Below are 14,270 nucleotides of genomic sequence, written 5' to 3' on the forward strand. Positions count from 1 at the left end.
TGTAATTGAGCGTCTGGTGCAACGCGCCGCCTCGGTTTCATAATTTCAAGGAATTTACATCTTGTTTAGGTCGTGTTGTGTCGTCAGGATTAGGTTAAACCTATCGACTGTAGACCTATAAAACAAGATATACCACATCAATAACATGGACTACAGGTCTAGACAGGCAACAATATAGGTATTTGAAAGTGTTTTTTAAACGTTGACATTCAAATTAACCTCAAATTCTGTAACAGCTTGTAGGTTCGTGCAAAAGTCAAATGTATGTGTTATATAACGTATTCGTTTTAGTAGCTTCAGTATAGGACAGACAATTATAGGCGTATTTTCGATAGTCCACCACGCCATCTGACTGGTGAATATGTGTAATTACATGTCATAAATAACCTTGAATTGACAAAGTAGGATATGCACATCTTCATCATCTTCACCCATTTAAATTAATTTTCAAACACAGCATACAATATGTCCACACATCATGGTATGATCAAATCTGACCTGTTGACATTATTTATTATGAGCCATGCAGAAGTGTAAATGCAGTTTAAAATGGGTTATGAAGTGGGAAATCAGTGTAAAATTGGTTCTGAATCAGCTAATTAAAATGTGTAGTAAAATAAAAAATATATTATTATAGCATCCTTTCTGTTACTGGCCCAATGCTGTAACCACTAGGCTACCTTCCGCCCATACTGTTGTGGAGTTGCATGGGCTTCTACTGTTCTCCATATTCTACTTGAGCATGGTTTTGAGTAATAGCAATCTTCATTTCCCAGTGACTATGTCCCAGTGACGATGCAAACAGGCACAGTGATGTTCCATAGTCATAAACCCCAACCCTGCTAACATGACGTTATGGCATGGGTAATCTATGTAGCTTATGTAATGAGAAATTGAAGATCACTAAAGATAATATTTAGATTTAGTGTATAGATGTGAGCATGACTGCTGCAGCTAGATAGGGCTGGGCTATACTGTATAAAATAGGCCACGTTACAGTTCAGAAGAAGCATGATGGATGAGTTTTTGATTAAATTAATGTTAAGTGGAGAATGAAATACATCACAATCTGTTATCACCACATCTGTGTGGGAATAACAATGGAAACAGCATAAGAGCAGAGGAAAAAAACAAAACACATTTCGTATCTTATCCATGTATCTGCACAGATACTGTGCCTTCCAGAAGTATTTGGCCAGAGAAGTAAAAAAATGAGATAAATTAATATCAGGTAAAAAATTTGCCTATAGAAAGTATTTCCTATACCTATGGGAGGACCCCCATTTAGCAAGATATGAGTCTAGCTCAAGTAGGCTATTGAGCTCCCCAAATATTATTTGACTTCCCTGGCCAGATATTTTTGGAGGGCATAGTTTGCAACTGCATTGCCACATTGCTATGAATACATGCACATAATATTTTAGAGTACCCTTTTCAAGGAGACCAGAATTAGCTTGATTGTGACTGTGAATGCAAGACATTGCTCCTTCATAGGGCTTCTGAGGATGGGGACCAGGGGCTCATGACAGATTGAGGTTATTGAGCTAATATAGGTTTAAGTATAATTTGTGCATGGTCCCTGGCATATAAACAAAAACGAAAATAAATGCAGTCCTTTAAAATAAAAAAAAGACTGAAATTCATATGATTTGATTAATTTATTCACTGTTCAGTGAGATTAATTTAAGTAGCCTTGGATTTTTATTAATTCCATAAATTGGCTGTATTTGCAGAACTAATTTTGTTTAGTTGCATAAATTCCCAATTAAATAATTAATTAATTAATTGTAGCCTCTAGTTTCCAGGTAAGAAGAGAATTGGTCCTCATCATTAGCTTGAGGGGTCTCTCTTCAGGGCAATGCTTGAAACGTTCTGAGTTCCATTTGATGCAATCGTGCAATTTATCAAGACCCCGTGGAGTGTGAACTAGCAACCGATCTACCTGGCAAGATTCTCGACACCTCGTAGTAACGACTATAATGGACAAAAGTAGCCGGCTAACTAGTCAAAGTCTGTAGAATATAGTCAACAAATGCTGGTGTTAAAGCCACGTAGCTATGCTAATGTATTTCATAAATCAAGCTTGCTAGTTGCAACCGCAACTTTTATCCAAGTAGTAGCAAGCTAGCAGTGAAGCACCCCTCGCTAACTTGGGTATTTTTTGCTAGCTAGCTTTCTGAGTGGCTGGTTAATATTCAGAGAGCCATACAACAGCTATTTGGTCACTCGTCATATTTTTTGGAGCAAGCTAGCTATCTGAACTAATTTATAATAAAGCAGTCTTTAGCTGGGTAGTTGACCAGTTTAATCAGTTGGTCATCATAGTTTCGTCCAGCTAGCCAGTAGCTTAGCTAGCCAACTCGCTAACGTTACTTTGTTCGCTAGCTAGCAAACTAGCAAGGTGCTGCTGACGATAGCCAGACAGTAGCTAGCCGAAATTCAAATAGTTTTGTTGCTCTTTCTCCATTTAAAAAATGCCTGCAATGATGGAAAAGAGTGGTTCAGAAATGTCTGGGAAAAGAAGGGGTAGGAATGCAGTGAATAATCCAAACAAAAGTTTTTCTACAAATGGAAATAGCAACAATTCGTGGGAAGAAGGAAGTTCGGGCTGCTCCAGTGATGATGAACATGGTAGGTCAACACGACGGTGGTAGCCTCGGTCACACTAAACTACTTCATACAATTGTACACTGATTCAAAATGTTAATCCTGTGTTTATTTAATGTTCAGGTAGTGGTGGTATGAGAGTTGGGACTCAGTATCAAGCCCTTGTGCCAGACTATGATCCAGGTAAGTCATTTTACCGTTCAGACAGTCGTAGAGCTAGAACACGTTACCAGACATGATAGCCTCGAACAATTCCTGGTTGTCGATTCCACGAACCTTGACTAAACTGGCTTGTTACTGCTAATCTTGATTCTTCTGACATTCCAACTCCTGTCCACGGCTACATTTTGTTTAATGTTTGAATGGATTTAACTACACAACTCAATCACAGATGTTAAAATATATCCAATATATTTCAGCATTTTTAGATGCTGAATTAAAACATGTCTGAGATGAGATAGCTAATTAAAAAGTTTTAATTTACACCAGTCGTAGCTAGGCCCTAATTGTTGGGCGAAAGACCATGATTATTTATTGAGAGAGAGAAATATTGTTTAGATATGATTGCTACCCATCAAAGAATGAAGCATTATGAAATTGATTGTGTAGTTGCTTTTACTTTATGATTGTAAGTCCTGACTGCTCATGGTCCATATTTGTTTTAAATTATGTCTCCATGAGATAATTGATTGGCTTGTGATGCTGATTTCACCAGTTACATTTTTTTTAAAGAAAAAGGCAGAGTAGTTTAAGCGTAATGAAGTCACTGGTAATCATTTAATCCCATTATTTCCCTATGTCAGAGATTGCCAAAGTGGCCGAGGAGAGGGACAATTTGGGCATGCGGGTGTGGATCCCCAGCCGGAACCTGGCCGAAGCTAAATGTAAGGAACATCCCATCCATTTTCTCATTATGTACTAAATATAAAATAGTTGCTTTTACAAATCTGAAGTTTAACTTAATGAATTAACTATACAATAATAGCAGAAATGGGTAGATGAGGGTTATTCCAGTCTTTTGTCTCTCTTTGTCTCTCTCTCTCTGTGTGCCCTTGACTTTTTCCACATTTTGGATTCAGCTTTTTCAGCCACACCCGTTGCTGACAGGCATTTAAAATTGAGCACACAGCCATGCAATCTCCATAGACAAACACTGGCAGTAGAATGGCCTTACTGAATAGCTCAGTGACTTAACTTGGCACTGTCATAGGATGCCACCTTTCCAGCAAGTCAGTTCCTCAAATTTCTGCCCTGCAAGAGATGCCCCGGTCAACTGTAAGTGCTGTTATTAAGTGGAAACGTCTAGGAGTAACAACTGCTCAGCCGCAAAGTGGTAGGCCACACACAGAATGGGACAGCCGAGTGCTATAGCACGTAAAAATCATCTGTCCTCGGTTGCCGCACACAAGCTTAAGATCACTTAATGCAATGCCAAGCGTCGGCTGGAGTGGTGTAAAGCTCACCGTCATTGGACTCTGGGGCAGTGGAAATGCATTCTCTGGACTGATGAATCGCGCTTCACCAGCTGGCAGTCCGACAGATGCTACCTACCCCAATGCATAGTGCCAACTGTAAAGTTTGGTGGGGGAGGAATAATAGTCTGGGGCTGTTTTTCATGGTTAGGACTAAACCCCTTAGTTCCAGTGAAGGGAAATCTTAACGCTACAGCATACAATGACATTCTAGACAATTCTGTGCTTCCAACTTTGTGGCAACAGTTTGGGGGGGGGGGGGGGTCCTTTCCTGTTTCACCATGACAATGCCCCTGTGCACAAACCGAGGTCCGTAAAGAAATGGTTTGTTGAGATCAGTGTGGAAGAACTTGACTGACTTGCGAAACAGTCCTGTAGCTTAGCATCAGCTTCATTGGACCACTTCTGTATTTAGTTTTTGCTTGTAAGCAGCAATCAGGAGGATAGTTATGGTCAGATTTTCCAAATGGAGGGTGAGGGAGAGCTTTGTGCACGTCTCTGTGTGTGGAGTAAAGGTGAACAAAAAATGTTTTTGCCTGTAGTTTCACATGTGGCATGCTGGTAGAACTTAGATAAAACGTATTTCAGTTCTCCTGCGTTAACCAGCTACTAGGAGCACCACCTGTGTGAGCATTTTCTTGTTTGTGTATGGCCCTATACAGCTTATTGAGTGCACTCTTAGTGCCAGCATTGGTTTGTGGTGGTAAAAAGACAGCTAGGAAAAATATAGATAAACTCTCTTGGTGTATAGTCTACAGCTTATCATAAGGTATTCTAACTCAGGTGAGTAGAACCTCAAGACTTCCTTAATATTAGAGGTTGCGCACCAGCTGTTTACAAAGAGACACTCTCAACCCCGAGCATCCTCAACACTGCCGGTCGGACTTGCTAGATTAATATTTTCCACGTCCTTGTTCAGCCATGACTCTGAGGAAAAATAGGTTATTACAGTTCTTTAGATCATGTTGATATGATAGTCTCTAATGGAGCTTGTCCAGTTTATTCTCCAGTGATTGCATGTTTGCCAATAGAACAGAGGGTAGGCAGTTTATCTACTCGCAGACGTAGTCCCTTCGGGTATCCCGCACGTCGGCCTCTATAGCGCCGCCACCGCCTCCTCCTCAGAGTGTCTGGGATTTGGGTCTTGTATAATCAATATGTTCTCCACCTCTGACTTATTGAAGTAGAAGGCCTCACCCAAATCGAGGTTAGTGATAGCTGTTCTGATGTCCAGAAGCTCTTTTCAGTCATAGGAAATTATGGTGGAAACATGAAACAAACCCAAAAAAGTTTTTAAATCCACAGTTTAAAAAAAATATGCAAAATAGCACAATTGATCAGGAGCTTTCTAGCTCTGCATGGTTGGGAAAGTAAGCATTTCACGGTAGTCTACACCTGTTGTATTTCTCACATGCGCCAAATACATTTTAATTTGATTTTTCATTTTATTTGAGCACGTAAAACGTCTGCTAAAAAAAAAACATTTGAATATCCTTTTGAGCTTGATGAAGTTATTAATTACATATTGGATGATGTACTGTATCAATACACCCAGTCACTACAAAGATACAGGCATCCTTCTGAACTGTTGCTAGAGAGGAAGGAATACGCTCAGGGATTTTACTATGAGGCCAATGGTGACTTTAAAACAGATAGGAGAAAACTGAGGATGGATCAACAACATTGTAGTTACTCCACAATACTAACCTAATTGAAAGAGTAAAAAGAAGGGTCCCGGTAAATTAAAAAGTATTATGAAACATGCATCCTGTTTGCAATAAGGTACTAAAGTAATACTGCAAAAAATGTCCTGAATACAAAGTGTTATGTTTGGGGCAAATCCAATACAACACGTTACTGAGTACCACTCTCCATATTTTCAAGCATAGCTGTGGCTGCATCATTTTATAGGTATGCTTGTAACCCCCAAAATAAAAAAAATCAATAAATAAATGGAATGGAACTAAGCACAGGTAAAATTCTAGAGGAAAACCTGGTTCAGTCTGCTTTCCACCAGACACTAGGAAATGCATTAACCTTTTAGCAGGACAGTAACCTGAAACACAAGGCCAAATCTTTAATGGAGTTGTTTACCAAGAAGACCGTGAATGTTCCTGAATGGCTGAGTTAGAGTTTCAAGTAGATTTGTCAAAACTCTATGGCAAGCTTGAATTTTTTTTATTTTTAATAATAATAATGTGCAAATGTTGAAAGAAAGACTCACAGCTATAATCGCTGCTTCCACAAAGTATTGACTCGGTGTGAATACTTATTTAAATTAGATTTCTGTATTTCATTTTCAATACATTTGCAATAATCTATAAAACATGTTTTAACTTTGTCATTATGGGGTATTGTGTGTAGACGGGTGAGAAAAAAATGCATGTCATCCATTTTGAATTCAGGCTGTAACAAAACACTGTGGAAAAAGTCAAGGGGTATATACTTTTTGAAGGCACTATATACTATTTTTTTTTAATTATTTGTTTTTACAGTGGATGAATACATCTCAATTACCAAAGAGAAGCATGGTTACAACATGGAGCAGGCACTGGGGATGCTTTTCTGGCACAAGCACAACATTGAGAAGTCCCTGGCAGATTTGCCCAACTTCACACCTTTCCCAGATGAGTGGTCAGTGGAGGACAAGGTCCTGTTTGAACAGGGCTTTAGCTTCCACGGAAAAACGTTCCACCGTATACAGCAGATGGTGAGAGACTTTAAAAAAAAATCTATCTGTTAAAAACCGAATACTTCATTGACAAACATTGTAACACATAGTTGACCATGACACTAAATACTAATTTGGGGTGCCCATTGTGTGATGTCTCTAAACAACAAATAATGTACAAAAATGTGTTTTCCTTGATTGATAAGGTTTTCTTGTTCTTGTGCTAGTTGCCTGACAAGTCCATTGCCAGCTTGGTTAGATTTTACTACTCTTGGAAGAAGACACGGAGCAAAACCAGTGTCATGGATCGCCATGCACGCAAGCAGAAGAGGGAGCGAGAAGAGAGGTATGAAAAGTGTGTGCTTTTGTTTAAAATGCATGAACCACATTCTCTCTTCCTTTTTAAAAACTTAAATTGGTTAGAAAAACATATTGTAATCTTAGAAACTCAGGACAAGAATACATTGTTCTATGTATAAATGTTTTGCTTTATCTTTTTAGTGAGAATGAGGCTGAGGAGACCAATGGTAACACTCCAAGGGATGTAGTGTACGAACCAAATAAGGACGAGAAGAAAGAGGTGGGTCTGTTCAGAGGCTCTTTTAACTTAATACACAAAATATATGCTGTTTTATTGAACCAACTAACATGTAGATTTTCTGTTTCAGCTGGGTGCTGCACCTGAGAAACAGGAGATAAAACCAGTACCAGTGGTACAGAAGGTAGCGTCTAAATATTTTCATTACCATTTGAATAGAAACATACATAATTCATGTTAAATTCTGCCTACTTTTGATACTTCGGACATTTTAACCCAAATGTATTCCTTTACGTCTAGCCGAATACTAGTATGGCAGAGAAGCTGACCCAAGTCAAGAAAGAACCCCAGGGTCCTCCAGGGAAGAACCAGCATCGTGCTAAAAAGAAGCCACCAAAAGGAATGCACCTGAGCCAGGGAGACGTAGCTGCTATGTCCACCAGCACCCCTGCTGCAGTCGGTGTGCTGAAACAAATCGACATGGAGCTGGTTGCTATCAAACGGCAGGTTAGTGTTAGTCTTAACATCAATACGTTAATCTTCTCTGTGATAGGATTTTCTTGTTCTCCTCTGATGAGAGTAAGTTTTGCATCAATCATGTATGGATGTTAATGGGAGATTTGTATGAAAATTAAGAACAGGACCTAAAGTATCTTCAGTATTCACCCAAGTCCAGATGAGAGATGAGTTAACCTAGAAATCTTTCCTGAATGAGTTTTATCCCTTTTCTAGATCCAGAGCATCAAACAGAATAACAGTGCTCTGAAGGACAAGCTTGATGTGGGAGTGGACCACTTCAGAGTACCTGAGGTAAAGCTATTGCTTACCTAGAGTTCTGACCATCTAATTTGGTCTCTTTCTTCATAGAATGAATGTTACTCTTGTGGCTTGTAACCAGGGGTTGAAACAAAAATGATTTTCCAATCGTTCCGTTCTGAACAGAAACATTTTTTGTTTCGCTGAAGTTCTGAACAGACTTGAACTAAAAATCAATATCTGTAGTTCCTTTTTAAACCTCTGAAATAGTTTTTTTTAAACATTTGGCTCCACATTTTAAATTCTTTCAGCGGATAGAACAGCTTGCTATGGACTTCCGAGATTTGGCTTAACGTTGGACCAGAGCTAGCTACCAAGCTTCTGTATGCAGTGGCACCAGAATTAAAATTAAAAAGATGTCTTACCATTTTGTAGGTAATAAAATGTAGTGAACTGAAGAAAAATAAACGCAACGTTTTACTGAGTTACAGTTCATGTAAGGAAGTCAGTCAATTGAAATAAATGAATTAGTCCCTAATCTATGGATTTCACATGACTGGGAATAAAGATAAACATCTGTTTGTCACAGGTACCTTTAAAAAATAAAAAAAGGCTTGGGCATGAATCAGAAAACCAGTCAGTATCTGGTGTGACCACCATTTGCCTCATGCAGTACGACATATCTCCTTCGCATAGAGTTGATTAGGCTGTTGATTGTGGCCTGTGGAATGCTGTCGCACTCTTCAATGGCTGTGCGAAGTTTCTGGATTGTGGCGGAAACTGGAACATACTGTCGTACACGTCGATCCAGAGCATCGCAAACATGCTCAATGGATGACACGTCTGAGTATGCAGGCCATGGAAGAACTGGGACATTTTCAGCTTCCAGGAATTGTGTACAGATCCTTGTGACATGGAGCTGTGCTTTATCATGCTGAAACATGAGGTGATGGCGGTGGCTGAATGGCACGACAATGGGCCTCAGAATCTCTTCCCAGTATCTCTGAGCATTCAAATTGCCATCGATAAAATGCAATTGTATTTGTTCGTAGATTATGCCTGCCCATACTATAACCCCACCGCCACCATGGGACACTCTGTTCACAAAGTTGACATCAGCAAACCGCTCGCCCACACAACGCCATACAGTCTGCTACCTGCCCGGTACAGTAGAAACCGGTATTCATCCGTGAAGAGCACACTTCTCCAGCATGCCAGTGGCCATTGAAGGTGAGCATTTGCCCACTGAAGTCGGTTACAACGCCGAACTGCAGTCAGGTCAAGACCCTGGTGAGGATGAGGAGCACGCAGATGATCTTCCCGTGAGATGGTTTCTGCCAGTTTGTGCAGAAATACTTCAGATGTGCAAACCCACTGTTTCATGAGATATCTGGGTGGCTGGTCTCAGTTTATCCCGCAGGTGAAGAAGCTGGATGTGGAGGACCTGGGCTGGCGTGGTTACACATGGTTGGACGCACTGTCAAATTCTCTAAAACAACGTTGAAAGTGGCTTATGGTAGAGAAATGATCTGGCAACAGCTCTGGTGGACATTCCTGCAGTCAGCATGCCAATTGCACGCTTCTTCAACTTGAGACATCTGTGGCATTGTGTTGTGACAAATCTGCACATTTTAGTGTCCCCAACACAAGATTCACTTGTGTAATGATCATGCTTTAATCAGCTTCTTGATATGCCACACCTGTCAGGTTGATGGATTATTTTGGCAAAGGAGAAATGCTCACTAACAGTGACGTAAACAAATTTGTTAACACAATTTGAAAGAAATAAGCTTTTTGTGCATATGGAATTTCTGGGATCTTTTATTTCAGCTCATGAAACATATTTCCGACATGTTTCATGTTGCGTTTTATATTTTTGTTCAGTATAAATAGTATCCTTAACTAGCATTGAAAAAGTTAATCCATTCTTCTATAGTAAAAAAATCTCTTTCTGAATACGCTCAAACACTTTCAGGTGGCATGCAGATGCTGAAATACGTTTGAGTGACAGTGAGGACATTGCGTAGTCGCTTTGTTGCAGATTTTTTGTGGGACTGAAATGTAAAAGAACGTTACTAACTGGTTCCCATGCTTTTAAAAAAGCGGTTATGGTCCGGAACAGTATACAGTGGGGAGAACAAGTATTTGATAACCTGCAAAATCGGCAGTGTTTCCTACTTACAAAGCATGTAGAGGTCTGTAATTTTTATCATAGGTACACTTCAACTGTGAGAGACGGAATCTAAAACAAAAACCCAGAAAAATCACATGATTTTTAAGTAATTAATTTGCATTTTATTGCATGACATAAGTATTTGATACATCAGAAAAGCAGAACTTAATATTTGGTACAGAAACCTTTGTTTGCAATTACAGAGATCATACGTTTCCTGTAGTTCTTGACCAGGTTTGCACACACTGCAGCAGGGATTTTGGCCCACTCCTCCATACAGACCTTCTCCAGATCCTTCAGGTTTCGGGGCTGTCGCTGGGCAATACGGACTTTCAGCTCCCTCCAAAGATTTTCTATTGGGTTCAGGTCTGGAGACTGGCTAGGCCACTCCAGGACCTTGAGATGCTTCTTACGGAGACACTCTTTAGTTGGCCTGGCTGTGTGTTTCGGGTCGTTGTCATGCTGAAAGACCCAGCCACAATGCTCTTACTGAGGGAAGGAGGTTGTTGGCCAAGATCTCGCGATACATGGCCCCATCTATCCTCCCCTCAATACGGTGCAGTCGTCCTGTCCCCTTTCCAGAAAAGCATCCCCAAAGAATGTTTCCACCTCCATGCTTCACAGTTGGGATGGTGTTCTTGGGGTTGTACTCATCCTTCTTCTTCCTCCAAACACGGCGAGTGGAGTTTAGACCAAAAAGCTCTATTTTTGTCTCAGACCACATGACCTTCTCCCATTCCTACTCTGGATCATCCAGATGGTCATTGGCAAACTTAAGACGGGCCTGGACATGCACTGGCTTGAGCAGGGGGACCTTGCGTGCGCTGCAGGATTTTAATCCATGACGGCGTAGTGTGTTACTAATGGTTTTCTTTAAGACTGTTATCCCAGCTCTCTTCAGGTCATTGACCAGGTCCTGCCGTGTAGTTCTGGGCTGATCCCTCGCCTTCCTCATGATCATTGATGCCCCACGAGGTGAGATCTTGCATGGAGCCGCAGACCGAGGGTGATTGACCGTCATCTTGAACTTCTTCCATTTTCTAATAATTGCGCCAACAGTTGTTGCCTTCTCACCAAGCTGCTTGCCTATTGTCCTGTAGCCCATCCCAGCCTTGTGCAGGTCTACAATTTTATCCCTGATGTCCTTACACAGCTCTCTGGTCTTGGCCATTGTGGAGAGGTTGGAGTCTGTTTGATTGAGTGTGTGGACAGGTGTCTTTTATACAGGTAACGAGTTCAAACAGGTGCAGTTAATACAGGTAAACAGTGGATAACAGGAGGGCTTCTTAAAATAAAACTAACAGGTCTGTGAGAGCCGGAATTCTTACTGGTTGGTAGGTGATCAAATACTTATGTCATGCAATAAAATGCAAATTAATTACTTAAAAATCATACAATGTGATTTTCTGGATTTTTGTTTTATATTCCGTCTCTCACAGTTGAAGTGTACCTATGATAAAAATTACAGACCTCTACATGCTTTGAAAGTAGGAAAACCTGCAAAATCGGCAGTGTATCAAATACTTGTTCTCACTTTCGTTCCCGATTCTGTTCCTAGAATATTTTTATTTTTTTCCAGTTTTCTGTTCTAACCCCTGCTTTTAACTCATTATGACCTGTGGTGTATGTCATGTTTGCGTGCCAGTGATAACATGACCATTCATGTCTCAGGTGACCCAGAAGTTCAACACTCGCTGGACAACAGAGGAGCAACTGCTTGCTGTACAAGGTAATTGATTTCAATTGCAACAGATGTGTAGGGATTAGAGAAAGGGAAGAGGTAGAAAATGTAACCAACTGAAATGAGGCCCATGTGAAAAGTCATGGTATAAAGAATTCCATCTTAAGTTGTTTTGCTGGGGGGGCATGGCACATAATCTACATTTGTTTAAAATGTTTGTTCCCTCCATTGTAACATCTTCCAGCCATCAGAAAATATGGGCGGGACTTCCAGGCTATCTCGGACGTGATTGGCAACAAGTCTGTGGTGCAGGTGAAGAACTTCTTTGTTAACTACCGCCGACGCTTCAACCTGGATGAGGTGCTGCAGGAATGGGAGGCTGAGCACGGGATGGCGGGAGCAGCCAAGGGAGGAGAGGAGGAGAAAATGGACACATCATCTTCTACTGAGGATGGAGCCACCACCCCTGTGGTGCCAGAGGGTCAAAAAGAGGTCTGTGACTGACCAATTTGATTGTATTCCATTATGGATTTTTATTTTAAATGTAACGGGTTTGATTGGCTAAATTCAGTTATCAATCTCAGTATGAAATGAGACACCATTTGCACTGTGCCCTACTATTTTAGTGGTCCCCTTTTTATCTGCACCAGTATAGTAATTCAGAGGGATGTACAAAGAATTCCAGTCTTTAATTTCAGTTTGATTTTCCAGATGTATTAATTGTAAATACTCCCCATTGTACCTTTACAGGACTCATCGCCAGTGGCGGCAAAACAACCTCTGGCCTCCTGAGTGGTCGGCCATCTTGGATTATTCTGTTGGCGGAACTCCTCCCTCTGAGATTTTACTTTTGTGCTGAAGAGACGATGATTAATCTGAATCTGCACAGGTTACATCCTGTCTGTGTGTGCTTCTTCAAGAAGGGCATTCCTGTTACCTCTTCCCCAATTCAAGAATGTTTTGCAGCTGCCCACCAATTAACTCAAGCACCATTCTTCAGCCGGGCTGACAGTCAAAGTAACCAGGATTATCTGACTGCACTTTATCCCATCACTGTTTTTGTCACCTTGGTGAGAAGGAAAACTTCTGTATCAAATTTAACTTGTTTTTGTATCTGGCCTCTTTTACCCTGTCACTCTGAACATTACAGATGATCCCTGTGATCTAGACCACAATACACATTTTTCATTTTATCCTTCTGTAACCCTCTTTACTTTGTAAAGACTGGTTTTGGTTGTGTAGTATTTAATCATAATAGGTCTTTATTATGAAATGACCCTGTGATTACTATCCTGTCATTCTGTGTGCTTGACGAAGATGTCTTTGTATACCAGGCGGCCATAAAGAAACACCCCAATAAATACCATCGCAGTGTTGGAGATGGGGTGAGTCAGGCGAGTTGTACCCCCGACACAAACACAGGGCGTAGTTCGAGAGGATGGCATTTCCACAGGAACATTTCGTATTGAGACCCAGTGCAAGTTGATACTACACAACCATCTATTTGTCTTCTTCCTCCCTAACCTTTTGTCTGTGACCCTAGTGCATATTTAGAAATAATGCATTAGTTGTAATTAATGTAAGGAACTTTAAATAGGAGTTGTTAAACATTGTGAGGATGTCCATTTTCAGTTTACTAGTAACCTCAGGACAATCGGGTCAACACAATTATGTTATGAATGATTTTCAGTTGAAAGGACCGTTGAATGAGAAGTTAAGTAGATGAATGAGAGAATTTTGACTTTTTAATTTAAACATTTTGAGTTTTGAAGTGTTATTTGTCAGTTCAAACCCTGTCCCTTTCGCAGCAACCTGCCTATGCTATTCAACTGTTTTTAATGTACTGATGCCATGATTTAGCGTACTGTTTTGAAACTTTTTTTTATATATATATTTGTGAAGAAATTGTGAATGCCTGAGGTGGGGTTTTAATGTGTGTATATTTTATTGCTGTCATTTACCATTGTGTATTCAGTTTGCTCATCAATTAACCATAAATAAATTTGAAGGATTTATAGGGACATTTAAAGAATTCACTGGATGCTCATTTGTCTTTTCCTGCTATTTGCTTTTAGCCTGGTCCCAGACCTGTTGTCACTCAGGCTCATTTGTTCTGTCTTTCAGCACAGCTTGTCATATTTAGGTCAACTCTATTAGGAAGGTGTTCCAAATGTTTGGTACACTAAGTGTATATAAAACCTTGAGTGATGATCAGCCTTTTCTGAAGAAGGATCATGAAGTATTGTTTCAGAACAGATTGCACAAATATATATGTTTTTACTGGATAGGAAGAAATTATTGAAGTAGTTTAAGTGATGGGTACCGAGTGTACGGACCATTGCACATTTGTGTATCTGACAGCAATTCCCGCA

General features: G+C 40.3%; 1 protein-coding gene across 2 annotated transcripts; it reads left to right on the forward strand.

The window, feature by feature from the left end:
- Positions 1 to 1,814: 1,814 nt before the first annotated feature.
- Positions 1,815 to 13,930, forward strand: LOC106611196 (REST corepressor 1). Of its 2 annotated transcripts, none has more exons than XM_014211159.3 (12): positions 1,815 to 2,631; positions 2,731 to 2,790; positions 3,411 to 3,491; positions 6,575 to 6,789; positions 6,978 to 7,105; positions 7,252 to 7,330; positions 7,419 to 7,472; positions 7,589 to 7,795; positions 8,021 to 8,098; positions 11,889 to 11,946; positions 12,143 to 12,390; positions 12,649 to 13,930. In XM_014211159.3, exons 1-12 carry the CDS (start codon positions 2,475 to 2,477, stop codon positions 12,688 to 12,690), a joined length of 1,407 nt encoding a protein of 468 aa, XP_014066634.1. In that variant the 5' UTR covers positions 1,815 to 2,474; the 3' UTR covers positions 12,691 to 13,930. The 2 variants fall into 2 exon arrangements, with proteins under 2 accessions (XP_014066634.1, XP_014066635.1); XM_014211160.3 differs by having other exon boundaries at positions 1,818 to 2,631; positions 6,978 to 7,096.
- Positions 13,931 to 14,270: the final 340 nt, after the last annotated feature.

The sequence above is a fragment of the Salmo salar genome, chromosome 09 (assembly GCF_965601325.2).
Source record: "Salmo salar chromosome 09, fSalSal1, whole genome shotgun sequence".
Lineage (NCBI taxonomy): Eukaryota > Metazoa > Chordata > Actinopteri > Salmoniformes > Salmonidae > Salmo > Salmo salar.

Coding starts and splice junctions, on each gene's coding strand:
- LOC106611196 (XM_014211159.3), top strand. CDS start 2,475: ATGCCTGCAATGATGGAAAAGAGTGGTTCAGAAATGTCTGGGAAAAGA. Junction 7,331..7,418: donor ATAAGGACGAGAAGAAAGAG/GTGGGTCTGTTC, acceptor TTTCTGTTTCAG/CTGGGTGCTGCACCTGAGAA. Junction 7,473..7,588: donor CAGTACCAGTGGTACAGAAG/GTAGCGTCTAAA, acceptor CTTTACGTCTAG/CCGAATACTAGTATGGCAGA.